A 27,589-nucleotide genomic window follows, 5' to 3' on the forward strand; every position below is an offset into this window, starting at 1 on the left:
ACATTCTCCTCATACCAAAAGGAAGTCCTGTGTCTGCAACCTGTACTGAGAGTGATTGTCATCTCTGGAGGCCAGTGTGTTCCCGAACGTGAGGTGCCCCTGCTCTCCCCATAAAGAGGGCTGGTAAGAAAAAAAAGCTAATTTGAATGTGTATTCCCTTTAAGGTAATATTGAATATGGAATTTCTAATGACACACAAGTTTTAAATCACATACAATGTAAAATAATACTTTAAATACTGCTTTTCCCCAACCCTCCCCACTTATGAAACATTTGCACATGTCACCCCCATCTGTGACATCGGTGTCCTCCCCGCCAGAATGCTTTTGTCATCAGCTTTCCCTGTCCTTGCACATATCATCGTTCCTACAGTCTAAGGAGAGTTGCCTATTTCTTATTAATCCGGAAGATGTTTATTTCTTAACAACAGCTTTTTTGAGATATAATTCTCATACTATAAAATTCACCCTTTTAAAATGTACACTTTGGTGGATTTTAGTATATTCACAGAATTGTGCAAACATCACCCCTATGTAGTTCCAGGACTTCTTCGTCACCCCAAAACGAAGCCCAGTGATCCCTGAGCAGCTGCTCCCCATCCCCCGCCACCCCGCCGCCCCTGCCCCTGCATCCACTGGCCTGCATTCTGTCTCTATGGATTTACCTGTTTTGGATATTCCATATAAATGGAGTCATACAATGTGTGTCTCTTAGTTTGCATGATGTTTGCATAAGGTTCATCCATGTTGTAGCACGTGCCCCGTACTCCCTCCATCCATGGCTGACTCATGCCGTTGAACAGCAGACCACCTTTGGTTCGTCCACTTATCAGTGGATGGACGTTTGGGTCGTTCTCAACCTTTGGCTACTGTGAACAGTGTCCTTATTCCTTTGTTGATCACCTTTGTGGTGCAATTATCCCCATTTTACAGATGAAACACTGAGGCCAGAGCATGGGGACTGCAGTCCCTCCCTGCACCCTCCTCTGTCCAGAGGGTCAGGGCTTGTCATAGCAGGGGGCTGACTCTGGAGGAAGGGGCTGGTGTCTAAAGTAAGCCAGGGGGAGCCCAGGAGCCGTCATCTCCTGGGAGGCCACGGAAGCCATCTGCTCAAGAATCCAGTGGCAGCCCTGCCAGGCCAGCTCCCTAAGGTCCTGCTGGGGAAGCGGTCCAAGGTTCGACCCACAGCCAAGCCCTGGTCTGCCCTCCTTCTGATGTCCAGAGAGCCAGAACCCCCTCCAAAGCCATGGGCCCCTCTCATCCGGCGCTCCCGTCCTTGACAAAGCTCGGCCTGTGGTGGCTTCTTCTGATCCCAGCAGGTGAGTAGTGTCACTTCGCAGCCGTAAGCTGACACGCTTATGGACAATCCCCCGCAGGCAGACTCATTGCATATGTCAAGGCTAGAGGGGACTTTAGAGGGCATTGACAGGTGGCTGCTTCTGCGGGGAGAAGGTGTTTTAGTCCATTTTGTGCTGCTATAACGGAATTACCTGAGACTGGGTAACTTATAAAGGAAAGATATTTGGCTTACGATTCTGGGACGGCTGCATCTGGCATGGGCCTCAGGCTGCTTCTACTCATGGTGGAAAGTGGCAGGCAGCCAGCGGGTAGAAGCAGATCACATGGCGAGAGGAAGCAAGAGAGAGAGAGAGGAGGTGCCAGGGTCCTATAAACAACAAGTTCTCGTGGGAACTAATGGAGGCGAACTCAATCACTACCCCGCCTCCCCCAGGGAGAGCATTAATCCATTCATGAGGGATCTGCCCCCATGACTCAGTTTCCAACACTGCCACATTGGGGATCGAATTTCCACATGAGTTTTGGAGGGGACAACACATCCAAACTCCATCAGAAGGTACAGGGGCATCACAGCTCTGACGACAGCAGCTGTGTCACCTTGAGCGACCCCAAGCTTCAGTGTCCCCATCCACACAACTGGAATAGCGCTGTGGGCCTCCTGGGGCTATTACGAGGATGGGAGGAAAGTTTGTGGCCGGCATCTGGGACACAGCAGGCACTCACTAGAGCAGGCAGACACCCTGCTGTGCTTCCTGTCCCAGACGGTGCTGACAGGCTTTTCTGGATTTGGGAGCAGTCTTTCTTGCCTTGCTCGGGAAGCAGAGCCCTGAAGTGGGAGGCTGTGTGCAGAACACGGGAAAACAGACACGATTGATACTTTGCGACACTTTGCCCAGCTGATAAGAAGTGGCAAAGGTTTAAGGAAAAAATAGGAGAGATCACCGAAGTGGCAGAGGATTTCCCGGTTAGCATTAGTGGTTCATCTGACAAGTGGGTGGGAACAAGAGCCACTCCCCAGCAGCCAGTCTCCCCCACATCCTCCTACACGGAAGTCTCCCCACGTGTCTTTTCCCCTCGGGGCTTCTCAGCTCAGGGCTGAATCCTGTCTGTAGGTCTGGGTCTGTGCACCCCCCTGCTCTGCCCCGTCAGCAGCACTGTTTGCAGCTCTCATCTAGTACCACAAAGCAGCTGACACTGCTTGAGCTCTCACGGGGTGGCGTGCTCCACACTGTGCCAAGCTCTGATGGACATTATTCTATTTAATCCTCAATAGCGTTTTGAGATAGGTTCTACGTTAGCACCCATTTTACAGGTGAGCAAACCGAGACTCAGCAAGGCTGACTGGCTCTGATCAGGTGGGAGGTGGAGAAGGGAGCCAAGTGCCCACCTCCATGGACTCCGGGAGACCCTGCTCTTCTCTTCCTGTCCCGCAGTGTCAGCACAGCCAGGCTCCCACGCCGAAGCCGAGGGCCGCCTCTTCAAACACCTCTTTGGGGACTATAACCGCTGGGCGCGGCCCGTGCCCAACACCTCGGATGTGGTGATCGTGCGCTTCGGGCTGTCCATCGCCCAGCTCATCGATGTGGTGTGTCTGTCCCTCCACCCTTCCCCCGTCCACTCAGTCCCCAGCCCAACTCCTCGTTCCCAGGGTCCTCCCCCTGGGCCCTGCTCCAGCCCTCCCGCCCCCGCCCAGCTCAGGCACAGCGTCGTTCAGGGCTGTTACATCTACCTCCCCTTGCTCAGCCCTGGACCCCTCTCAGGAGGGCACTGGCCAGTAGCAGTGGGTTTTGTAGATACAGGTGCAGAGGTCCCGAGTGGCCCGTGTGACCCTGAGGGGTCTGGGTAAAGAGGGCAGTGTCAGGAGGGAGTGGTGGGTGGGCTTGGGGTTCCTCCTGTGAGCGGAGGCCTGAAACATCCCGTCCCACTCCCCCTTGTTTTCTGGGGCTGGGGCTGCCACACGAATTGCTTTCTGTCCCACTGCTGGCCAGGACGAGAAGAACCAAATGATGACCACCAACGTGTGGCTGAAGCAGGTGAGGCGGGACACTCCACGACGTGCTCACTGACAAGGGGCCAAGGAACAGCAAGATTTCGTATTCACAGTTTACCAAACAGTTGTCCCTTGGGATGTTCCCTCAGCCAGCGCACTGTGGACTGCTTCTCATAAGGGACTGTGCTCTTGGGTGGCCAGGCTTGAGTCTCATGCCTGAGAATGTCACCCACCAGAGCAGAGTGCGCCCTTCCCCAGGAACAGGCATTTCAAACGTCTCTGCTAGCTGAGGATTTTGCAGGTCAGCTCTGTAGATCCCCACCAGTGCCCCAGGGGAGGCTCCATTCTGCCCATTTACAGCTGACGGAAGTGAGAAACAGACAGCAGCGAGGTTGGAAAAGGGGAGCCTGGCCGTGCCCAACTCTGAAGCCCAGGCTCCTTCTGTGGGAGAACGCTGAATGTTCAGTGTCTGTGTGGCCTGACAAGCTACCCCCAAACCTACCGGCTAAAGGCAACAACCCGCTTACTATAGCTCAGGGTTTTATGGCCAGGAGCTTGGGTGGTTTCTTCTGCTTTGCGTGATGACTCCTAGGGTACTTGGTATTTGGGCACTGGCTAGTCTATTCTAGAGGTACCAAGATGGCTTCACTCACATGTCTGTCCCTCAGCAGGGATGTCTGGAAGGCTATGGAAGTCTCTGGAAGGTTCTGGAAGGCTGGGCCCTGATGGTCCCCTTGCCCTCTCTAGGCACTCTCAGGGCTTCTCCAGGAGGGGTGTCAGACTTCTCACCTGATGGCTCAGGGATCCCAGAGTAAGGTGCCAAGAGCCAGAGAGTGGAAGCTGCAGGTCTCTTACATATCAATCCTGCCGTATTCTGTTGGTCAAGGGAGTCACAGAGCCCAGCAAGGTTCATGGGAGGGGCCACAGACCCACCTTTCCACGGGAGGAGAGCCCAACAATGCGTGGCCCTCTTTGATGTGCCAGTCTCAGGGGCAGATGGGGACACAGCCCTTATTACAGTCTAAATATATTCCCTCCCTGTCCTTACCCCATCACGCCCCACCCAGCCCTTCCCCAGGCCTAGAAGTGGGGGTGGGGAGAGTATGAGAGGAGCTGACCCTCTGCCTACTTCCTCCCGGTGCCCCAGTGGTACTGACCGTCCCCCGACTCAAAGACCAGCATGCAGAAAACCATGACAGTCAGAACTGTGATTGATGTCACTACCGTGAGTCCTTTGAACAGGTGCCCTGCTCTCTCTCAGTGCCCATGTGAGGGTGCTCCAAAAAGTTCATGGAAAAAATATAATGAAAAGATAATATGCATCTTCCCATGAACTTCTTGAAGACCCCCTGCATGTGTGAGTCCTGCCTCTCTGGGCCTTAGGTGTTGTTAGGCTTGTATGCCAGCTGTTCTGTTTTTCAAATTAGACGCTTAGGCTGGAGACTGTGAGCAGACCCTCTGACGCTATTCACCCTGGAGCTGCTGGGGGTCACTCTGCTCATCGTTATGGATTTGCCCACTGAGGGCCAGAGCAATCAGGGACTTGGAGGGCCACACTGTCATGTGGGATGTTGGGAGGTAGAACCTGGGTTGCCACAGCTGTCCTCCTTGGAGGTCACCTTGGCTTCAGGAGCTGGGATGGGGAGGAGAGGAAGGAGCACCGGGTGGGAGTCAGGCCCTGCTGAGCCTGAGATACTGGCCAAGCTACTTAACCTCTTGAGCCTCACTTTCCTCATCTGTAAAATGGGCATAATACAACCTACTGCCATATGCTGGAGACGGTTACCCCAGCTTGGTGTAGGTACTCCAAATGTTGGGTGAACCTGAAAATCTGATAGGTGGACTAGAGAAAAACTAAGAACCCAATTTCGGGATTGAGGAGAGATTCACTTGGACCTGCACTGGTGGAAGCGGGGGTGGGCCCAGAGCACCCCTCCCTACAGGGACCCCTGAGGGCTGGTTCTTGGGAGAACAGTTTTAAGGTCCCGGGTTAACACTGCTGTCTCTCCTATACCCCGGCAAGGTTTTTTTTTTTTTTTTTAACTTCTCTTGGTAAAAATGTGTCCCTAGATCCCTTGTCTGTTAAGTGGGGAAATATTTCCAGCCACTCAGCATTCCTTGACCTGCTCTCCAGGGAGGCTCTTCCCAGACAGAGGGTGTAAAAACACACTGTAAACTGTGACGCCCTAAAAAATGTCCTTACTACAGATGAATGAGGTAGCCCAGTGAGGAGTGGCAGAATGGGGACTAGAGGCAGGACTAGGGTGACCGATCATCTTGATGTACCCAGGACATTGGCTACTAAAGTCAGGCAAAGTGAGAAGGTTGGTTATCTCCGGCTGGACTCCTGATCCCTAGGTTGGATTGCTCTCCTGGCATCACAGCCCTTCCTATCCTGTGGGGCTGGGTGGGGGCTCCGGGTGCTCAGCCTCAAGGGGTCCCCAGGCCACCCTAGGTGCGCCTGGAGCCCCCTGCCCAGGCAGCCGGTGACACCACCCCCTCCCCACACACAGGAGTGGAACGACTACAAGCTGCGCTGGAATCCAGACGATTTTGGCCACATCACCTCCCTTCGTGTCCCCACGGAGATGATCTGGATCCCCGACATTGTCCTCTACAACAAGTAGGAAGCAGGTTAAGTGGACTTGGGAGGGCACTCCCGGGTGTCTAGCTTCCCTGCCTCCCTCTCAAACGCTTTCCTAAAAGTCCTCCTCCCCTTTTCTCTTGATTGTTTTCATTTTGTTCTCTCACTCATATGCCTACATTTATTGAGTACCTACTGGCACTTATTCAGTGCCTGGCACTGTGATAGTGGGGCAAAGATTGGCCAATACTGAGTATTCTTTGAGAAACGTGGTGTAGGCTCTGAAGACAACGCCTATGGGTTGGAGTTTTGAAGGGTGGCAGTATTGTTGGAACAGGTAAGCTGCATACTGGACAACACCTTCTGAGGGGACAAACTCATTCAGTATGTGTGTGTGTGTGTGTGTGTGTGTGTGTGTTTTAATCATGTTATTTTATAATTGTCTTGTCTGAAAGACCAAAAAGGACCAATCTTTGAGCATAATGACTAGAAGCTAACAGAAGGCAAGGGAGTCTAAAGAGAGCCCCAGTGGACAAAAATAAGTTAAAAAATTGAAAATATATCAGTAAAATAAAATTAAATAATTTTTTTTTTGACTGGTAAAAGGATTGCAACCCCCAGCCCGGTGTGATCCACACCATGCTCAGCCAGTGAGCGCACCGGCCATCCCTGTATAGGATCCGAACCCGTGGCCTCGGCGCTACCAGCGCCGCACTCTCCCAAGTGAGCCACGGGGCCAGCCCAAAATTAAATAATTTTTTTATAGAAGAATTAGAAATCTATAATTAGAAATCCATTTGTGTGTTTGGAATCAGATAATTCTTCCTTCAGAAATTAAGATTAAAAGATGTTTGCTGTTATTTTTATCTAAAAATGTTTTTACAAGGGAGCTTTAAGGAGCACTACTTCCTGGAGATATGGAATAGGTATGAAAAAGGGTTCCGTGGTCAAATACTTATGGATAACATTGTATGTCATAACCCCTTCCCAAGTCCTTTGGAAAGTGTCACAGCACAATAGCATTTTAAATGTTGTTAAAAGTTCTGCAGCAAAGAAACCCATCTAGCCCAGCATTTCCCAATTCATTTGATCGTACTTTAGAAATGCAATTTTTAAAAAATAAAATAAAGGCAGAAAAGATCCACTTTTGGATTTTATGTCTCCAGGTAAGTCAGAGGGCAGTAGCATTGATTCCTTCCTCTCTCCAGTTCTGGGCAGGCCCCACACCCCTTCACCTAAGCCATCCCGGTGAACCCACACTCATCACGTGGTTACCTGGCAGGTCTCACACTGCAGGTGCGAAAGGTGCGTGATGCGTCTGTGCCAGGAGCAGGCACGTAGGGTCCTTCCAGCTCCTGCTTTGGGCACATCTGGCAAAGCCTGGCATCTGATAGGACTTTGAGTTTTAGGACTGCCAGCAAGGCTTTAGCCAGTGACCTTTGATTATTACAAGAAATTCTTCTGATAAATGAAAGTCCAAACCAAACTTTTGCAGTCATTTGAAGAAGAGTCCCCTCCACCCAGACTCCGGGTTAACAGGAAAGTTAACCAGGAAATTACATTGTTCCTTCCCCCTAATCAGGCGCATGTTGCCATCTAGTGGTGATGGTGTGTGATGACCAAAATGCCTTTTTTAAAAAAATATAAACTTCTGTCCAGCATGTTTCTTACTCTTTTTCAAAGTTCCTGTTTCCAGCCTGCCTATGTCTCTACCCTGGAACTACTCCATGGGGGAAAAAAGTCCCTCTCTTTCATGTATTCTTCTGATTCCCCAGGGTTTCTGGTTGACCATGGGAATTGGGGGAGTGGGGGGACCATAGGTTGAAGACTAGAGCACAGGAATCAGGAACTCAGGAAGCGCTGCCTGACTGGCCACCACTGTTCCAGTATCCCTAGAGTCCTTGTGGGTCCTTGGATGCCTAGTCCCACTATGCCGCCAGCCTCATCTCCCACAGCCCCCCCACTCGCACCCCCAGCCCAGTGCATCCCATGAGCTTTGCCGTTCCCCACTTGTCCCTTGCTCCTGCGGGACCCCACACTCTCCACCCATCCCTCGGCCAAATCCGATGGTAGGCAACCTTCACAATGACCTTCTGGGAGCCAGAAGGGAGTTCCCTTCAGTGGTCTTGGGAGCACTAGGAACAACCTCATAGTGTTGCTGCCAAATGGCCTCCTTTACATGTTGTCGTTCCTGACTGCACCTCGTTTCCTCACGGTGCCTTAAAGGCAGGCGTCTCTTCCCCCACAGCTCAGGTAGATGCCCTAGTGCAGGAAGCTGACTTGAAAATGCATGTTAAATGGATGCATCCGGGGAGGTCTCTCTGCCAGCAAAGATGTTAGGCCTCTTCTGAGCAATGAACAAAAGATCCCAGGTGGAAAGGACACGGTCCCCATCTGACAGGCTGAGTCACCATCTGCTAGCAAAGAAAAATATACTCATAAATAATCACTGTAAATTATCAAATGAATGAAAACAAGTAATCAAGTTATGTGTATCCCATGATTTCAAATATGCAACACTGTTTTATATATATATGATTTTTATGACAGTCAAATATATATGAGATATATATGACATCAAAATGTTAATAGTCATTTAAAAAATTCTGGCTACTATTTTTCAAAATTCCTACTTTTGTAATTAAAATGATGGTATTGGAAAAGACAACTCAGGTAGCTATGGATGTCTGTGTGCTGGGGGAGACTCACATGCGTAAGACCGACATCTCTGGCAGGTCTCATTTCCTTCTTGGGGTCCCCGCTGCAGCAGCCTCGCTTAGGCAGGCGTGTGTGCAGGGCCCCCCAGCTCCTCTCCTCTCCGCAGTGCAGATGGGGAGTTTGCAGTGACCCACATGACCAAGGCCCACCTCTTCTTCACGGGCACTGTGCACTGGGTGCCCCCGGCCATCTACAAGAGCTCCTGCAGTATCGACGTCACATTCTTCCCCTTCGACCAGCAGAACTGCAAGATGAAGTTTGGCTCCTGGACCTACGACAAGGCCAAGATCGACCTGGAGCCGATGGAGCGGACGGTGGACCTGAAGGACTACTGGGAGAGCGGCGAGTGGGCCATCGTCACTGCCACAGGCACCTACAACTCCAAGAAGTACGACTGCTGCGCCGAGATCTACCCCGACATCACCTTCGCCTTCGTCATCCGGCGGCTGCCGCTCTTCTACACCATCAACCTCCTCATCCCCTGCCTGCTCATCTCCTGCCTCACCGTCCTGGTCTTCCACCTGCCCTCGGACTGCGGCGAGAAGATCACACTGTGCATCTCGGTGCTGCTGTCGCTCACCGTCTTCCTGCTGCTCATCACCGAGATCATCCCGTCCACCTCCCTGGTCATCCCGCTCATCGGCGAGTACCTGCTCTTCACCATGATCTTCGTCACACTCTCCATCGTCGTCACCGTCTTTGTGCTCAACGTGCACCACCGCTCCCCGCGCACACACACCATGCCCGCCTGGGTGCGGGGGCTCCTCCTGGGCTGCCTGCCCCGGTGGCTTCTGATGAGCCGGCCCCCAGCCCCTGTGCAGCCCCGCGACCCCCCGGGCCTGAAGCTCGTCCCTTCTTATCACTGGCTGGAGACCAGAGTGGATGCAGAGGAGAGGGAGGCGGCCGAGGACACGTGGGTGTGTGCAGGGTGTCCAGCCTCCTGTGTGGGTGTGCCCTACGGCCACTGCAGCCTGCATCCCAGGGCCTCGGCTCCCAAGGTGGAGGCTGTGTGGCAGGAGAGGGAGGTCCTGCTGTCGCCCCACATGCAGAAGGCGCTGGAGGGCGTGCACTATATTGCTGATCATCTGCGGTCTGAGGATGCTGACTCCTCGGTGCGTTGGGAATGGGTGAGGGGCCCCTCCCTGGGTGACTCGCCAGCTCATCAGGGAACCATCTCACCCCAGGCTGTGAGCTCAGGCCAATGTAGTCCCCTCCCTCGGAGATCTTTGTCCCTCAGTCACGGCCCAGAATGTCTAGCTGGCAGCTCTTAGACATTTGTTTAGCAGGTGGCAGAATACACGCCTTGGATGTCAAGAGTGCCCAGAACAGGCCTAACTGGGGGAGGGCGAGCCGGAGATGGAGGGTCTCAGAGGCTGAACTTCCCAGCCATCCCCAGGCCAGCCACTTCTCACCGTTACTCCATAGGTGGTGGGAGGGGGGAGGCGGAGGGAATATTTCAGGAGGGACCAAATAGATGAGCCCGGTGTGTCCTGGGCCTTCCTCTTTTGTCTTGGAGTCCTCCTTGTTCATGGGCTCTGGTTGTACCAGGTGGGTTCCTCCCCTGTCCTTACTGCAGATGCCCAGAAGTGTTAGGTGAGCAGGTCCCTGCCCTACGTCACAAAATTATTCTTATCAACATAGTGAAGGATGAAAGTCTGGGAGCTTGTTACTGGGTGGCTTTGTTGAGGAGATAAGAAAATTAATCAGTATCTAATCGGGGAGCAGCTAGGTGTCCAGAGCCCCCTGCCTGGGCTGTGAACCTAAATTCCACAAAGCCCCTGCCCTATCCCCAACGTGCTCTGGGCCACCCCTACCCTCACCCACGTCCCTCTGTCTGGTCCTGCAGGTGGTTGGAGGCACGTGGGGATGGCAGAGCTCCCACCACATTGTAACTGCTGGGTGTTGCATTTACATCATCGCAGGGGTGTGCCCCCAGGTGGGCCTCCTGTGTTCCTCCAGCCTCCTTTATCTGGACCTGAGTGCACATGGGAAGGCCCCGGGCCTTGTGGAAGGTGCAGGATAAGACAGGAATCATGAGGGGAGGTTGTTGAACCTTGCGATAACCCTGTTTCTCCCCCCACACCCACCCCCTCCTGCACTGGCTTTCCCTTCCCAAGGTCTCAGTGGAGCTGTCACCACTGCCCTCAGTGGCCATCCTTAAGGGGGCTGTGCATGGGAGGCACTGGCCTCTGTCACTGAGAGCCCGTCTCCACCTGCAGGTGAAGGAGGACTGGAAGTATGTCGCCATGGTCATCGACAGGATCTTCCTCTGGCTGTTTATCATCATCTGCTTCCTGGGCACCATCGGACTCTTCCTCCCTCCATTCCTGGCTGGAATGATCTAACATCCCCTGTGCTGGCTCCAGGGTGGCCCTGCTGACCATCTTCTGACCTCTGTTAACTGCGGCTGCCTCCAGAGTACCCTTTGTGGTCAACACTATCTGCCTGCAGGTGCCTCTCTGTGGAGTCCCTAAACTGGCCCAGTCATTGAAGATCGGAACCTTGACATTATTGTGCCAAGTGCTGAGGATCTGCTGGGCATAGAGCCCTGTCCTGGATGCTGAGGAGCTAGAATAGATGAGGGACTTTGTTCTGCAGAAGTACAGCATGGTGGTGATAACGTGAGGCAGAATGAGCTTCTCCTGGAGGAGCAAGACAAGAGGGTCACTCAGGGGGCCCTAGGGGTGGGGGTGGGACCAGGCTGAAGAGGAACAGAATCAGACCTCAAGAGAGGGCTGGGGAGGACTATGAACAATGTTCTGTAATCAGGAATGATCCTGAAGTGTCAGGGACAGCAGCCAGATTGAGGTGGGTCCCAGTGTGGGGAGCCACGGGAAGGGCTGGAAAGGCTGGTTGGGGATCCCTAAGCCAGGCTGAGACAAAGCTCAGAGTCCACCTGCGTCCACTGGGTGTGAGCTATGTGGTACACAGAGTGACAGGGGAGGAAGGGTATGGGCTGGGGACAGGAGCAGGTGGATCCTCCAGTCTGCAGGGAGCCAGGCTGTTCCACACCCCCGGAGGCACCTTCCAGCCCCACAGGCTCCTCCTCCACCTCAGCGCTACCCCTTCCCTGCTGCAATGCAGCTCAGCACTGGCTAGCAGAGCAGAGAGCCACTGCTTGTAGGGCCACCTCTGTCCTTAAACATGCAGTGGATGAACTAGAAAGAGAATCCTGAGCCGTCTTGACCCAACTCAAACTTGCAACTTATTTGGCCCATCCTCCCTCTTCCCTCTGCAGGGCCCCCTGGTCCCTGGTGTTTAAAATCTTTGCTTCAGGCTCCTTCACTTCTAACTCCTCAAGGGCAGGACCTGTGCCTGTTGGACCCTCCACCCCCGGCACCTAGTGTGGCGCTGGCTGAGTGGTGGTCAGCGCCCAGGACATCTGTCCTGAATGGCTAAGCGACCTGACCGCTTTGGACTTGGAGGCTGCTGTGTCAATGCCAAAGCTGCAGGACTGTCCCCTTCCAGCCCATCCTCGCAGTCCTTCCCGGAGCCCGTGGTGTGTCCTCCCCACTCTGAACCACTCTGCCTGTTCCTGCACCTTGGAATGGACACTCCAGGGCCCCCAGCTGCCTGTGGGGTATCAGACAGAGCTCCTGCTCCCAGGATCAGGCCCCCCAAGCTCAGGGGGAACCTCCGCAGCTAACAGATGCGGGCAAGGGGCTCTGAAGACTCCGGGAAGGAAGCCAAGCAGGGCAAGCTTCCCGTTTCCCTTTGGTCTTTGGGGTTCCCTCCTTCCAAACTCCCCCTGCCTCTCCCTGACAAACCCGGGGAAACCTGCCTGCCCAGGCCCATCTCCTCATTTCTCTGTTGATGCCCCACTCAGGGGCCTATTCTGGCCTCTGGCTGCTCCTCATCCTGGGCCTGCAGCGCTGACCTCCCCCGCCTCCCCCAGCTCTCGTGAGGCCTCAGGGCCTCCAGGCCAGACCCCCAGACTTGGCCTCCAGTGCAGTGATGCTCATGCACGCTATTCATGTCTCTCGCCCATCTTGCACATGGAAAAGGATGAAATAAAGCCGAGTTCCCTGCTTGTTCCCCTGTGTGACCCGCTCCCCACCAGCCACACCTCAGTGTCATAGGTAGCCCTCAACCTTCCAGAGCCCTTGGGCCGGGTGTCCCCCACTGCCCGCGCACAGCAGCACATGCCCAGCCCCATTGCCCAGGGTCACCCGCGCCCCTCCACAGCACAGTCGATTCCTTCGGCCGTGGCTCAAGGTCGCATTTTCCCCCAAAGAACAGATGAAACAAACAGAGCAATCAAACAAGCCACAAAGCAAATGGTACGGTTTTAATTCAACCACAGGTCAAATAGAAAGAGGGTAAAAGAGTGTTCTACACAAACACGCAAGAAAGGAAGGCAGTGGGTGAGAAAAGGGGCAGAAAAAAGGAGGAAAGTAAAGAGGGGGAGAAGGAGGAGGGGAGTGGAGGAGAGAGGCAGGGGCAGGAGGACAGCAGGTCGTGGTCCAAAGTCCTGGTGGGCCTCATTTCTCTGCTTTGTCCCCTGACACTTGGTGTATTGACAACACAGTGTCCTGCACCCAGACTCCCAATTAGCTTGTTCCTGGACTACATCCCAGGTCCCCTCAGGTGCCCCTCGAGGGCACACGCTGTCAGTCCAGACCAAACTCACATTAAATAAATTCCAATATACACTGTACAAGAAAGCCAGGCCCACTCGCACCTCACCTGCTGCCTGACCCCCAAAATAAAGACCCTCCCGGCTCCTCTGTGCATCAGGGACCTCCGAGAGCCGAAAGGGTAAGAAGGAATAGTTTGCTCCCAAAGCGGCCTACCATGTCCATACACAAAGCCAACTTGGCTGCGAGGGGCACCACTGTGACTCCAACGAGGCCCCCGCACTCAGGCCCAGGAGGAGAGGGCATGGCCACGTTGCAGCAGTGCCCCCTCCAAGCCATCTTCATCACCCCCATCCTGAGTCCAGAGTCCAGAGTCCCCTTTGTCCAGCTGCAGCTGGGGTAGCGGTGGGGAGAGGGGTCGTGCAAAGTGGCAGGGGGAAGGGCTCCCCTCGGCCTCCCCCTGAAGACCCACATGACCACGGGCAGGGCAGGGGAGGACCAGGGCAAGTGGGCAGGACACAGGCAGGTCGCCCCACCCTCCGTCACTCTGCAGGTGGGTGGGCCAGGTTGGCCAGGACTTTGGCCTGGTCCACGGCATCGAGCAGGTTCTTGGCGTCCACGGCCAGGGTGTGGGAGGCGGTCAGCATCTGCCGCTTGCATTCCTCGCTCAGGGAGGTCACGGCATTCTGCTGGGCCAGCCGCATCTTGTTGATGAGCTCCGCCAGGTCTTTGTTGAGCAGTTTCTGGGTCCCCTCAATCTGCAGGAAGAGCACACGGGAGAGGTTGGGAGCCTGGAGGATGGGGACGCCTCGCAGGTGTCCTCCTTGGGTGCTGGCTGAGGCAGCAGGAACCTCCCTGGGCATGAATCAGACCCAGGCCCAGGCTGAATCTAAGGCCTGTGCAGGTTGGAGCTGGGTCTGCAAGGGCTGACATCACAGACCTCCCAGACCCCAGCCCACCCTGTGCCAGCCCTGCCTGACCCAGCTGGACAGTCCCTCCCTTCCTGGCAACATCCCCTCACGCTGGCTGGATGTTGCAGTGAGTGACTGGGGCTTAAGGACATTTACCCAGGTGTTAGCTATCTACTGTCAAATCAAGAAATTGGGCTGTTTTGCTGCCTAGCACATTGTTGAGTACAGAGTTAATGCTCAAGAGGCATTTGTCAAATGAAAGAATGAATGAGTAAGTGAGTGAATGATCATCCCAAGGGCAAGGAGCCCTCACATCAGGCAAAGAATATGGCTTTATAATCTGGGGACAGTGGTGGGAGGCTTTAGTCATTTGTGCCACTTGCTGACCTCTGGGCAGTGGGTGGATCAAAGGGTCCCATTGGGGGTCTATGACTGGTTTCCAGACAGACAACCGACTAATGTCCCATGGCAATGTGTCAGTCTCCTGTGGCTTTGGTAACAAATGACCACAAACATAGTGGCTTAAAGCTACACAGATTTATTCTTACAGTTCTGGAGGTCAGCAATCTGAAGCAGGTCCCACTGGCCTAAAGTCAGGGTGTCAGCAGGGCTGGTTCCTTCTGGAGGCTTCAGGGGAGACTCTGTTCCTGGCCTTTCCCAGCCTTGAGGGGTTGCCTAGGTGGTTCCTCAGTTGGGGGCCCAATTTCATCCTTCCAACCTCTGCTGTCCCTTTTCTCTGACTCTGACCCTCCTACCTCCCTCTTATAAGGACTGTGTGACTACACTAGGTGCACTCTGAGGATCTAGCATGATCTCCCCATCTCAGGATCCTTAACTCCACCTCATCTGCAAAGTCCCTTTTGCCATGTGGGGTGACATGCCCACAGGTTCCGGGGTTAGGATGTGGACATCTTTAGGGGAATTTCTCTCCCTACCACAGACACCATCTATGTAGAGCACCAAGACTCCTGTTTTGGTTTTTAGTGGGCGTTTTTTTTGCTTATTTAAATAAATTAGATTAAATGATCAATTAAAGAAACTTTAAATGCTATTTCAATGACACACTTGCCTTAACCTTAGTACAGATGGTGACTAGAGAAAGGAGAAAAAAGGAAGCCATGTCTCCTTGGCATTTCTTCACTCAACAAGGATTCACTGCAATTGTCTGAGACCTGATCTAGGAAATTTATCCTAGAAGCTGGCTGGGTCCCTGGGGGCCACCTCAGCCGTCTGGTGGTACCTGAACAGATATGCTGGGTGGAACCACCTGTTGAGGATGCTAAGGGCAGAAATGAGGCTGCCAAGTGGCCCTGGAGAGCCTCTGCTGGGAAACATGACTAGGAACATGTGGCGGTGTAGGGGAAAAGCTCACGGCACCATCTGGGACAAGGACACTCACCTCTGTCCGTGAAGAGGATGGCAAGGAGGGCAGGAGATCGTCCACACTCCCGATGAGCTTCCGCAGGGTCAGCCCCACATTCTGGGGGGAGAAACGGGCAGGTGACTGTCACCTCTTGCTTTCTGAGAAAGCCACATTTCCCTTGGAGAGAGGCCTCCTGGGATGGTGCTTGCCCTCTGATGCTGCCTGGGACCGAACTCCCTGGGACCTCCCTGCTCTAATGGGGTCTGCTGGGCTGGCCCGTGTGAAACCACAAAACCCCTTCCTTCCAGGCTGGGTGGGCTGCCTCTGCCCCCCCATCCCCAGCAGCTGCCCAGCCCACCTTCACCACCACCACGTAGCCCTCGGGGGGCAGCTGGCTGAGCTCGTTCTTGAGGTCCAGCACGGCTCGCACCAGCTCCATGACGTTGAGGTACACCTGGTCATCCGTCCGGTCCAGGTTGGCCGTGGGCTGGATGGACTGAGGGGGACAGGTTAGGGGACACTACCATCATTGCTGTTGTTTCCTGGACAGCTGGGACTGGTGCCAGCTCAGACACCCACCAGTCCAATTTGAAAGGACTCTTCTCCAGAACAGCAGTGCCCCATCCAGGGTACTGGTCCTCCAGCCAGAAGCCTGAACCAAATACTAGTGGAAGCCATACAGCAGGGCATGGTGCTGCTCAGGTGACTGTCGTGGACAGCCAAAGTTGAGAGCCACTGTTCCTGAGTAGAGAACACCAGCTCCCAACCGAGGCTGCTGGCAGGACAATAGGGGTGCTAGAATCCAATAGGGAAGGCTCAGAGAGGAAGGGGACCCCCACCTCCTGCCTCTGGGGCTGCACCAGTGAACTTTCCTCCAGGTCGGGGAGGGGGACACAGGAGACAGGAGACTGGTTATTCCCTCGCTCCTTCATGAATTAGCTGTGTGGCCTCAGGCCAGGTTCATCCCCTCTCTGAGCCTCATCTATAGAATGGGGATACTGGATTGAATTATATCTGAGGAACTTCGAAGTTTTCATAGTGGGCATCAGTCTTGTGACTCAAATTCATTATCTGCATTGGCAGAGGTAACACATACCTGCGCGCCCAGCCGCGGTGGCTTCTGTGGGGGCCCCGTGAACTCCACTGCAAGGAGAATGGACAGTGAGTGGGGCGGTTCTCACACCCAGGCCCTGCCCTTCCTTACCTGCCGATAACCAAATCCCCTCTCCTCCACACCAGGGAAATTAAAACCAAATTCCTGGAAGATGGCAGGGGAAATACCCTCCTGGTCTCCCTGGCTTTCCCACAGTCAGGGGCAAGCGCAGTTGTCCATTTTATAGAAAGAAGAAACCAGAGTCACAGCAGAAACAAGGGGATTGCCATGGGTGTGCCAGATCGAGCTGCATTTCCTCCCCTGACGGACATCAGGTCCTGGGGGACACACACATGCTGGCCTCTATCACCCATGAGGAAGAAACGTCACCCTCTGAAAGCAGCAGGTGTCTGTGGCACCCCGTCCCCGTGTGACAGCAGCTCGTGTGGTGGACGTGGGAGGACAGGATGGTTTGCCTTGAGAACCAAGCTATTCACTCTCACTTTGACAAGCAAAGACACACACAGCCCTGCAGAGCTGCTGGAAGAGCATGCCATACAGTGGAAGTCACCACACCTGGTCTACTCTCCCCTCTGCAACCATGAGCTCTGTCCCCCAGGCAGCTCACTGACACCGCCCGGGCCTTAATTTTCATCTCTGCAATGAGGGGCTGGCTCAGAAGGGATCCTGGAGCCAGACTGCATGGGTTCCAATCTGAGCTCTGCTAGTTATTAGCTGTGTGACTTTGGGCAAGTTATTTAACCCTCCTGTTCCTCGGTTTCATCCACTGTAAAAAGGAAATAATCATAAACTGTACGTGTCTCACAAGTTGCTGTGAGGCTAAACGAGTTACCATTTATAAGTGACTTAGGCCTGAGCCTGGTTGTGTTCTCTGTTGTGTTGTCGTTGACCCTGTCATCATCACAACCATCAGCCCCACCCCTCTCCCCTTTCTGCCTTCAGCATCTGGAGAGACATCCAGGCTCAGCCACCCCTCCCACTCTCTCTCTTCCATCCCTCAGGCCTGGAGAAGATGTGGACATGCTGGGAGAGGCAGGGGGCTGCCTGATTTCACCCATGAGGAGCCTCCATCAGAGTGTGCCAGAAACAGAATGGAAGAGAGAGTTGCCAGCTCCTCGCACAAATGCAGGGGGAGGTGGGCTGAGGACAGAGGCAGCTGGGAAGGGAGCGAGTGGGTCTCCACACCAGAGCCGACCCTCTACCCACATGCTGAGTGAAAAAGAGGCAGATGTTTCTTCAAATTGCAGACAGATGCTATTCTCTGCCCTGGGCCGCACAAGACACCAGGCGGTAGCCCCCCGTAGGAAGGGCAAAGACACTTACTGTAGCCGGCCTCCTTCTCGGGGGTCTGGAGGAAGGGAGGAAAGAACATGTCACTCATGTGGCTCTGGGATGACCCGCTTCCCCTTTACCTGTCCCCACACCCTCCGCTGTGTGTTTAGAGATTATAGCCATGGGGGGTGGGAGTGAGGGTGGCCTGGGAGATCTTGATCAAAGCAACCCTCCCGGGAGGCTGAGGGGCCCTGCGGCAGGCCACGCCGCGCTGAGGGTGTAGATCCCAGGAGAGCTCAGGGAAGAGCACATGGACATCGGCACACAAGGAAGGAAGAGGTGACGGGCCCGGGAGCTCCAGCAGGGGCCGTGATGTGTGAGACCCTCCCAGGCCTTGGCTGTGAGGGAGAGACCTCCCCCTAGTGAGGTGACTTACCAGCGGGGACTTATCGTTCATATAAACCATGGGGTCCTGCAGAGGAGGAAACCAAAGCAAAGGATTCAGGATTCCAGAGTGGGAAGAACGCATGGACGGTATTCACTCCAGTTGCTGGGGACATGGATGGCCATGTGGCACAGAAGTCCCTCCTGGGCCCCACACTGGCTCACCAAGGCTTTCTCCTCCTGCCGCAGCCACCGGTAGTCCTCTGCCATCTGCCTCTGCTGCTTGTCCAGCGTCTGCCGCATCTTCACCCTCTCAGCCTCCCACAGTTGCTGGGCCTCCTCTCGACTGCTGGGCCGGACAAAGTCCTCCTCCTGAGAGGACAGCGGAAAAGAAAGGAGGGGACACCATGAGCCCCACCCTCAGCTGCAGGTGAGGGACAATCTTCAGGAGAGCCTGGCGGGAGCCTCAAGCTTGGCCTCACCAGCTATGTTTTTCTTGGAAGTTGGTTCTAAAACCTGCGGCCATGCATGCAGCCAGTTTTGGTTGGGTGTCAGCATCGAGCACATGCCTGTGGTGCCCAAGCCCAGAACTCACTGCTCACACGCACTCATTCACACTGTCACGTGATCCACTGATGAAACTTTCAAGCGATGCCCCAATATTATTTCCTCAGTTGACATTGGTGACGGTTGCTGTCACTGAATAGACTGAGAAATGCAGAGCCAACCCTCTGGAAACCCAACGGTGGCAGGTCTGGCAGCTTTGAAGGTCTGTGCTTCTGCCACAAGCCCCCTGGTGTGCAGTTCCATGTGACTGTCTATGGCTGAGCAGAGGGAAGGAGCAACAGCTCCCACTACCTGCTAGGCCTTTCTACTGAAACTTTGTCTTTACTAAGATAACAGCAGGGGCAATTTAACCAAAGGTTAGAAGAAGTGCACAAGACTTCCAGTCAAGATGGCAGAGTAGATGGTCCCCAGTGTCACTCTCTCCCACAAATCAACCAATTTACAACTATAAAAAAGCAACAACAGCCAAGCTGGGGCTGCTAGAGCTCAGGCAAAGAGGAGGAGAGACCTATGGAGTGCATGAAGACTGGAAAAGCTACCATGAAAGAAAGAAAACCCCCCTCCAGCCACTGTGAATCCTGGCTGCTTCCAGGCTGGAGCTGCTGAGCGCATGGAGCAGGAGCTGGCAAAAGCTGCAGCTGTGCCCTTCAGATGGAGTTGCTTGGAGGCGGCAGGGGAGAAGAGGGCCTTGGTGGCTCCCAGGCCAACAAGACCATTAATAAGGTTCCCATGGACCCACATAGGACCGAGGAGCCAATCAGAGGCCAGGGAGTCATCTCAAGGGACCAGAGCACAGTTCATCCCATGGGAAGCATTTGGAGTATGGGCAGCGGGGGAGATGGGTGCACAGGGGGAACACTGGGGCACAGCAAGGACAGCTGATCTGCCCCCCAATCAGCATAGGACCACTCAGAGGAGACTGGTCAGGAATATAGAACTGCATGGGGTGTAGTTTGATGAAAAGACACAGTCCCAGACCAGTGTTTCTACATAACCCAGGTGCACCAGATTTCACTAGAACTGGAAGTACCTATAAAGTCAACCACTAAAACCTGAGCTGCACAAAAAGCTTTCTCTAGGGAATCAGGAGCAAAGCAGCAATTTAGCTCAACCACAGAACTCAAGTACTGGTCCCCACAGGAAGTTCTCCCATTTTAGAAGCAAGCAAAGGACAACAAATCAGTTCTAGTGCAGAGTTTGAGTGGTGGGAACAGCAAATAATCCAACACAGAACTGAAAGAAAAAACAAAGTACTCACAACCAGAGACAAAGTTTGATATTAACTAGTAAAGGTCTCATTTCACCAAAGAACACCTATAACACCTAGAAGGACTGGCAGTCCCCTGGGCTACCAAGCCAGAAAGTGGGGAAGGCCGGGGGCCTCAGCCATGCCCCCCAACACCCACAACCAGTCCTGAGGGTGGGAGCTGAGGGCTTCAGCCATAACCTCTGATAAGCGCAACCACTCCAGCGATGACCACTGAGCCGCCATAGGAAGTGTCCTGGGCTCTCGCAAGCTGGGGCAGTGTGGGGCCTTGGGTCCCCCAACACCAGCAACCAGCCCGGTGACAACCACTGAGCTGCCGCAGGAAGTGCCCTGGGCTCTCCTGAGCCTGGGTGGTGGGAGGCCAAGGGCCTTGGTCATGCCCCCCCCCACAAGAAACCAGCCCAGTGACAACCACCAAGCCACAGCAAGAAGGGCGCTGGGTTCCCGAGCCGGGGTGGTGGGAGATGAGGGCTTTTGCCATACCCCCCTGACATCTGCACCCAGCCTGGCAATGAGCAAGCCACTGCTGGAAGCCCCCCTGTCTCCCCTGTGGGAATGTGGGGGGGTGCCACAGCCTCAGTCCTGCCCCTCTTCCCTCCTCCTTCTCCCATCCCATTTCCTTCCCCTTTCCCATCTCCCTCTCCCTCCCAACTGCTCTGCAACAACATCATAGAATGTAAAAAAACAATATTAATAAAATAAAAAAAGAGAAGTGCATGAGGTAGGAGAGCAAATGAGGAACAGAATTTAAGAAGCACAGCTCTGCGGATATAAGACAAACGCTTTCACTCCCTAGCTTTACTTGTCTAACCCTTGTCTTAACTCACCTGTGGGGCTTTGGACCTATTCACACTTTTACCTGCTGGTTCCTTAATGGAAGGTGTTGTGTATTTTCCCATTTCCCCCCAATCCTCCCCAGAGTTTGTTGTAGAATTATCTGCTCAGTCCCTCCAAACTATTTTGCCTTTTTTCTGCTACACATGGTCACCTCGGCCTCCTGGACCAGTGGAGGAAGAGTGTGATTGACATCCTCTTGATGGCATAAAACCCAGGGGTTGCCTTTGCCAGGGGCAGGATCTTTCTATGACACCCAAGCCAGCAGGTCCCTCAGCTCCTTTTGATGAAAGTGGCCAGATTACATACAAGTCATTTGCAGAAAATGCTAAAAATGATCTCCATCTACTTTTAGCAAGCCATAATCCCTGCCAAGTTTCTTAAAAGAGTTTCCATACTAAATCCTATAAAACACACTTGGATATTACAGTACAGTTTTAAAATAGTTACATTGGGATGTTTTTATCCTAGTGCTCACTGAGCCTCCATTACCGATCTAAATTTCTAATGATACTTCTCCCCATTAGTTAGGTTTCTTGCTGAAATATTCTGTGTTCATTATCTATTCAACAACTATTTATTAAGCAATAACTATGTGGCAAACATGGGTTTCAGTGCTAGGAGGGAAGTGGTTTTAAAATGTACAATTGCTGTGGATTGAATGTCCACCCCAAACTCATTGCAACTTTAACGTGGCCCCCACTGTGACAGTGTTAAGGGGTTGGGAAATCCTACTATGATAATTGAAAGGCAGGGCCTTGAAGAGGTGATTAAGTTGATGGCTTACTGATGGTCATGGGTGTGGTTCTGAGGGCTTTAAAAGGAGAGAAAAAGGAAGTCTCTCTCTCTCTGCACTGCCATCTCACAATGTGATAACCTGTGCTGCTGAAGCCACCACCAAGGAAGACCCTCACCAGATGCATTCCCTGGGCTTTGGACTTCCCAGCCTTAGAAACTGTAAGCAATAAATTTCATTTTCTTACAAATTACCCAGTTCAGGTATTTTGTTATATGCAACAGAAACATTAATACAACGTTTCCGTTCTCATGGGGCTGAATACACAATAGCTACACCCAGCTTTCTTAATCTCAGCACTAATTCACATTTGGGGCCAGATAATTCTTTATTTCAGGGAGATTTCCTATGCATTGTAGGATGCTTAGCAGCAACCCTGGCTGCCCCCCAACTAGATGCCTGTAGCACCTCCCCATTTATAATGAAAATGCCCCCAGACATTGCCAAATGTCCCCTCAGAGGGAAAATCATCTCAGCAGAGAACCACCAATCTAGGCCATATTTTAAGAATCAAATTTCAGAATGTAAGAGTATTTTGTAATCATGAAATTGAAAAAAATAAAATAACATTTATTTTGCAGAGGCTGATGCTCCAAAATGAGGGAATTTTCAGGCTGTAAATATCCCCTGTTAAATGTCAATACTTGCAAACACAAAGATACAGCTGCCCCAGGCTACTGACAAATAATGATGAATAGGAACTAATTGTCATGAGTTCTAGATATAGTTATGAATTTCCTGGTGTAAGAAAAATGCCTGGTCTGAGACAGACTAGGGTATATAATGCTAGGATGAGTTACCAGAGCAAAGAAAATACTATACAGTTTTATAAGTGTAAGATAAGATTTCCACCACTAAAACGCCTAGTATGCCCCAGGCCTAATATTACCAAATATTTTAACAAACACATAATGGAAGACTTATTCTGATATCTTCCAATTTCATAATAAAACTCAAAGAGAAATGACAACTTAAAGATTGAATCTCTTTATGGTTGACTTTGCTGAAATGCACCTCAGATATTCTTATCAGGCAACGAAAATTTACACTGCTGATTACATTACACTCAAAAGGAATCAGGTACGTATGGCTTTTTTTTTTTTTTCAATTAATTCATTTTATTTCGTTTTTTGTTTGCTTTGTTTTGGCAGCCCCCAGTATGGGGATCTGAACCCTTGACCTCAGTGTTGTCAGCACCATACTCTAACTGAGTGAGCTAACTGGCCAGCCCCACTAGTGGTGTTTAAAAATGACTCTCACAAGCTGTGATACCTTCCAAAATTTGGCTGCTACCCGTCCCATCAGCCCTGTTTCCACCTGCACACGGATCCTTCCTTGTTCCAGCCAAACAGACTCTGCACTTGCCCTGTGGTTTCCCATCACTCAGTCTGATGCCTAAGCCTCTTCCATTCCATGCACCCCAGTTTCTTCTTGTTCAAATATTTCCCATCCTTCTTCTTTTTTTTTTTTTAAAGATGACCAGTAAGGGGATCTTAACCCTTGAGTTGGTGTTATCAGCACCACACTCTCCCGAGTGAGCCACGGGCCGGCCCTCAAATCTTTCCCCCCCTTCATGCCCAGCTTTAAAAGGGAGCTGGGAGGAGTTATTCTTCTCTCTAAGCTCCCTCTCTGTGGCACCCACAACTGTCTGGTTTGCATGACAAGTGAACCTGCACCTGACCTCCTTCTGGCTGACTGTAAGCTCTTTGAAGGCAGAACCGCCGGGTTCCCTCTTCAGCACCCAGGACAGCGCCCTACACTCATCCTGCAAACCCTACTTTTATTGAATTTTATTATTTTAAATCTCAATCGTGAGGTCTTCAAGAGGGAGATTCCTGCCATCCTGACTCTGATGTGGCATCCTACAGACTCCCAGATGAGTCAGGCTACAGAGCCTGTCAGTAGAAGATTTTTTGTGGGAAAATCATTTCTGAATTTTTGTTAAATGATTTCAAATGCTTTGCAGGGTGCCTATTATATACTTTTTCAGCATTCTACCTGGAAGAGACTTTCTCAGTGTTTCTGATCTATATCATAAAATGGAGTTTATATTTTTAACTTTTTTGTTTGTTTATTTAAAGAAATGCTCATTATGTTCTTTATGTGCAGATCTTCCTTATGGCAATTACTTCTAACTCGCTGACACAAAAGGTCCTTTTTCTTTCTGCACAGTTAGTCTTTATGGAACTGAATGACGTCCTCATGGAGAAGCAGAGCTTGCACAAAGGCCATGCCACCCCTCAAACTTGCAAAATAGCTTCTTTCTATAAGAACACATTTTAAAGAAAAACTCACTAAAACTTAATTAATCGTGAATAAAGAGTAAAGGGCAGAAGGGTGGAGGAACTGAACACTACCTAAATTATAGTATATGCTTAAAAATGCAGTTTTATTATTAAGCATATACAAAGACAGAAATTGGCTAAATTAATGTAAAAGAAAAAAATGAGGTAGGTCAGGGAAAATTTTATTTCACACCAGATCTTGGTATCTGGAATTCTTAGTTGTTGTGCTCATTTCAAAATTTTATCAAATTAAGAATAATGGCACAAACGCATCTCAACATACTTGCCTACGTTTTCCAAATCTATTACAATAAACATGTATTTTTTTTCCAAAAAATTTTTAGAGTCACGTATTCCGAGCCTGAAATATCATGCATGTATGTTTACAGAGTTAGAGCTGACGTAATAAGCTTTTCAGTCTGTTTTGTAATTCGGTTTAGTGAAATATATCGAGTGTTCATGGCAGCTGACCACAGGAGCCATGTACATCGAAGCAGATGGTTGGTGGCCATGGGCATCGCTTAAATGCAAAGGTGTGTTTTCACATAAGACCTGACAGTCAGAAGCTAGTCCATGAAGCACTCAGGGCCTCACTAGCAGTGACAGGTGGCTTGGCCCCCTGCTCCAGCCAATTAATGAGCTTGTATTCACACTTGCCCCTACACTCCTTCCCATCCAGCAGCAACTTTTACAAAAGCAGTGGGAGCAGCAGCCACAAGGAAGCCTTTCCTTTGACTGAGGAGAGGTTTAGCAACCAAAGCAATCAGGCAGGAAGGCGGAGGGGGTGGAATCTCCAGGCTCTCCTGTTCTCCAGCACCACCAGGTTGGGCTGCGCTCTGCCCATGGGCCTCCACACTACCATGGACCACTCTGCCCCTGAGGCTCAGGAAAGGGAGAGGTTTTTTCACTACTAGCCACAGCATCAGTGTGGACAAGGGCAAGCCTGGGTCCAGCTGGTGTCCTCGGGAGCAGAGCCCTGCTTTGCACTTAGCCTCTTGTGTGTTTGCAAAGGGAGGGGAGTCACAGGGCCCCCTGGTGGCTTGGCTTGGCTTGTGCATGGCAGCCTGGAGGGCACCTGCTGGGCCTGAGGACGTGGCGTTCTGCTGTCCCAGGCCACCTCCCTCCAGCATCCTCCTTCAGTCCAGGCTGGGACCCAGCATGCAGAGCCGTCTTACCCGCATGCTGTGGCGCTTGAAGACATTGTGTCGGTGGAGAGGCGGGGTGTGCAGCGAGTTAGCTGGAGATGGATACTCCATAGGGCTGGTGAGCGTGGGAGAGCTGGCACACAGACCCTCAGGGACCTATTCAGGAGAAGCAAAGAAGCACCAGGCACAGGGACAAGACCAGAGGGTGGACAATTAGCAGCTACAAACACGAGCACAAAGAAATGACACGTGAACATGGTGGGGGACACAGGACCTGCTCTCCAGCAGCTAATAAAGAGCATAGTGTGGGCATTTCATTGGCTCCATCTAAGAGAAACGGTGGAGCACCATGGCCTCTTGTCCACTAAGCTTCCCTCCCCAGGTGCTCTGCACACAGTGGGGTCCTCGTGTCACTGGCCCACTGAGACCAGGTCTTCCCCCTCAGGACTCTTTGGAAAAGAGTTATGTTTTATAGTTGTGATGCTCATTGACAGATATGATTACCCACAGATATATATATATATATATATATATATATATACAAATTAATATATATATATTATTCTAGCTTTAGACCTTTACCTCTGGATCCTGTTCCTACTAATAGAATTATGCTGAATAAAATATAAAATATTGAAATGAATGACTATGCTTTAATTAAAAAGAGTGGGAAAAAGCACTCACCTCCATATTTTTTCTCCTTTTAAAAAGGCAATTATAAAATATATATAATTATATATTAAAATATATATGTAATATATATAATTATGTACATAAAAATATATAATTTATATATATATATATATATATATAATTTTTAATCACTATTTTAAAGAACACACAAGGGGATTTTTTTTTTTAGGACATAGTTTCCACCTTCTGAATCAGGGCTTTTTCTTCACATGAAAAGATTTATGTTAGTCTGTGGATGGCGTGCTTTGGCACTGGGGTATTTCCTTGAGAAGAAACACATGACTGTGGGGTACCACCTTTCTTTAAGGAGCATCAGATAAGCTGACAGTGCCCCTATTGGTTGAGACACTCCATGTTTGAGCAGCGATGCTGAGCTAAGGGATGTAAGAGAGGAAAAGAGAGGGGTCTGAGTTCCCTCTTACCTAGATGCAAGAAAGAGACATGGGACAGAGACATTCTGAGACAGGGACCCACAGCCTTGGGAAGACATGTGGTTGGTGATAGCGGAAGCAGGAGAGAGCTCAGATGGAAACCTGCTCTCTCTCCACTGGCCACCCAGGTTCTGGTCAGGGCCTCTGCGGGGAGCCCCAGGGAGCAAATCCATTCTCTGGAGAATGTCAACTGTCCCCAGCTCCCCGGGATTCCTCCCAGAAGGCGCTGCTCAGGGTAGGAGGCCAGGCAGGTCCGGGACATGGGGAGGTGTTGGTGGCGGGCACACGAAGCAGCAGACGCAGGAGACAGATGGACTGGCCTTAAGGCAGATCTTCCTAGCTGAGGACAGCCTGGTAGAATGACATTCTTATTCTCTTAATCTGAGTTCGTGTTCTATTCTGGGTGCCAAAGAAGAGCCAACCCAGTCCAGCTCCATTCCCCGAGTGGGTGTAGGCTGCTCTTCAAAGGCACAAGAAGAAATTTCGGGAAGGACCTAGAGGAGGGGTGCGCCTGAACTTTCCCGGCCCTCTGGTTACATATTTACCTGGAACTGCAGCTTGGGAGCCAGGAGGTTGGTCTGTGGAGGGGGTCTGTACTTGGGCCGGCTGGGCTGGAGAGAGAACGCAGAGATGTGTCAGTGCCGTCTCTCTCCTTGAGTGAACAAAACTCACCCAGGGCAACAGCGGGTCAGAGACAGCTCAGGCTTGTCCAGAAGGAAGAAGAAACAGGGATAAAGTTACCACTAAAACCATTCTGCATCCACTTAATGAGCATCGATGACCTGCTAAGTGATGGGGAGGGACAGAGGCCAGCCTCCCGGCCCTCCTGGGGTATCGCTAATTGGAAGGGTCTGTGTATGTGTAGCTCCCCTATGTGGGGACACTGCCAAACGAGCAACCAAGAGCCACAGACAGTCGGAGGGAGGAAGTCACTGAGGGCTCAGGAACTCACAGAAGCTTCGTGGAAGACATGACAACTGAGTGGGCCCTGAGGGAAGGGGCAGAACATGCCAGGCAAGAGGGACAGGTGAGAAAAGGCCTTGGAGCAGATCAGGCATTGCTGTGGATGGAATGTCTGTGTCCCCCTCAAGGGCACCTGTTAAAGCCTCAGCTCCCAATGTGATGGTATTAAGAGGTGGGGTCTTTGGGACATGATTAGACGAGGTCACAAGGGTGGAGACCCCATGATGAGATTAGTTCTTATTAGGAGAGGAAGAGAGATCAGAGCTCGATTGCCCTCTGCTGGGTGAGGACACAGCAAGAAGGAAGCCACCTGAACCCAGGAAGAGGCCCTCACCAGACACCAGCACCTTGATCTTGGACTTCCAGCCTCCAGAACTGTGAGAGATAAATGTCTGCT

The 27,589-nt window shown here is 51.9% G+C and overlaps 2 protein-coding genes across 3 annotated transcripts in view; one reads left to right on the forward strand and one right to left on the reverse strand.

Annotated features, from left to right (window-relative positions):
• Nucleotides 1-1,245: 1,245 nt before the first annotated feature.
• CHRNA2 (cholinergic receptor nicotinic alpha 2 subunit) lies at nucleotides 1,246-10,935 on the forward strand. The gene is made up of 6 exons (XM_063086038.1): nucleotides 1,246-1,318; nucleotides 2,732-2,883; nucleotides 3,287-3,331; nucleotides 5,802-5,911; nucleotides 8,697-9,702; nucleotides 10,810-10,935. Exons 1-6 carry the CDS (start codon nucleotides 1,246-1,248, stop codon nucleotides 10,933-10,935), a joined length of 1,512 nt encoding a protein of 503 aa, XP_062942108.1.
• Nucleotides 10,936-12,899: 1,964 nt separating this feature from the next.
• PTK2B (protein tyrosine kinase 2 beta) overlaps nucleotides 12,900-27,589 on the reverse strand; it is a 63,430-nt gene continuing 48,740 nt past the window's right edge. Inside the window, exons 22-30 of one of the 2 annotated variants that reach the window (XM_063086036.1) lie at nucleotides 26,775-26,840; nucleotides 25,136-25,261; nucleotides 18,437-18,583; nucleotides 18,264-18,299; nucleotides 17,879-17,903; nucleotides 16,538-16,584; nucleotides 15,800-15,937; nucleotides 15,478-15,558; nucleotides 12,900-13,925 (exon numbers count right to left, since the gene is read on the reverse strand). In XM_063086036.1, coding sequence (XP_062942106.1) covers nucleotides 13,710-13,925; nucleotides 15,478-15,558; nucleotides 15,800-15,937; nucleotides 16,538-16,584; nucleotides 17,879-17,903; nucleotides 18,264-18,299; nucleotides 18,437-18,583; nucleotides 25,136-25,261; nucleotides 26,775-26,840 — 882 coding nt within the window. In that variant the 3' untranslated portion in view covers nucleotides 12,900-13,709. The remainder of the gene's footprint in view (nucleotides 13,926-15,477; nucleotides 15,559-15,799; nucleotides 15,938-16,537; nucleotides 16,585-17,878; nucleotides 17,904-18,263; nucleotides 18,300-18,436; nucleotides 18,584-25,135; nucleotides 25,262-26,774; nucleotides 26,841-27,589) is intronic. The other variant, XM_063086037.1, reaches the window with a different exon arrangement.

Source organism: Cynocephalus volans, chromosome 2, assembly GCF_027409185.1.
Source record: "Cynocephalus volans isolate mCynVol1 chromosome 2, mCynVol1.pri, whole genome shotgun sequence".
Taxonomy (NCBI): domain Eukaryota; kingdom Metazoa; phylum Chordata; class Mammalia; order Dermoptera; family Cynocephalidae; genus Cynocephalus; species Cynocephalus volans.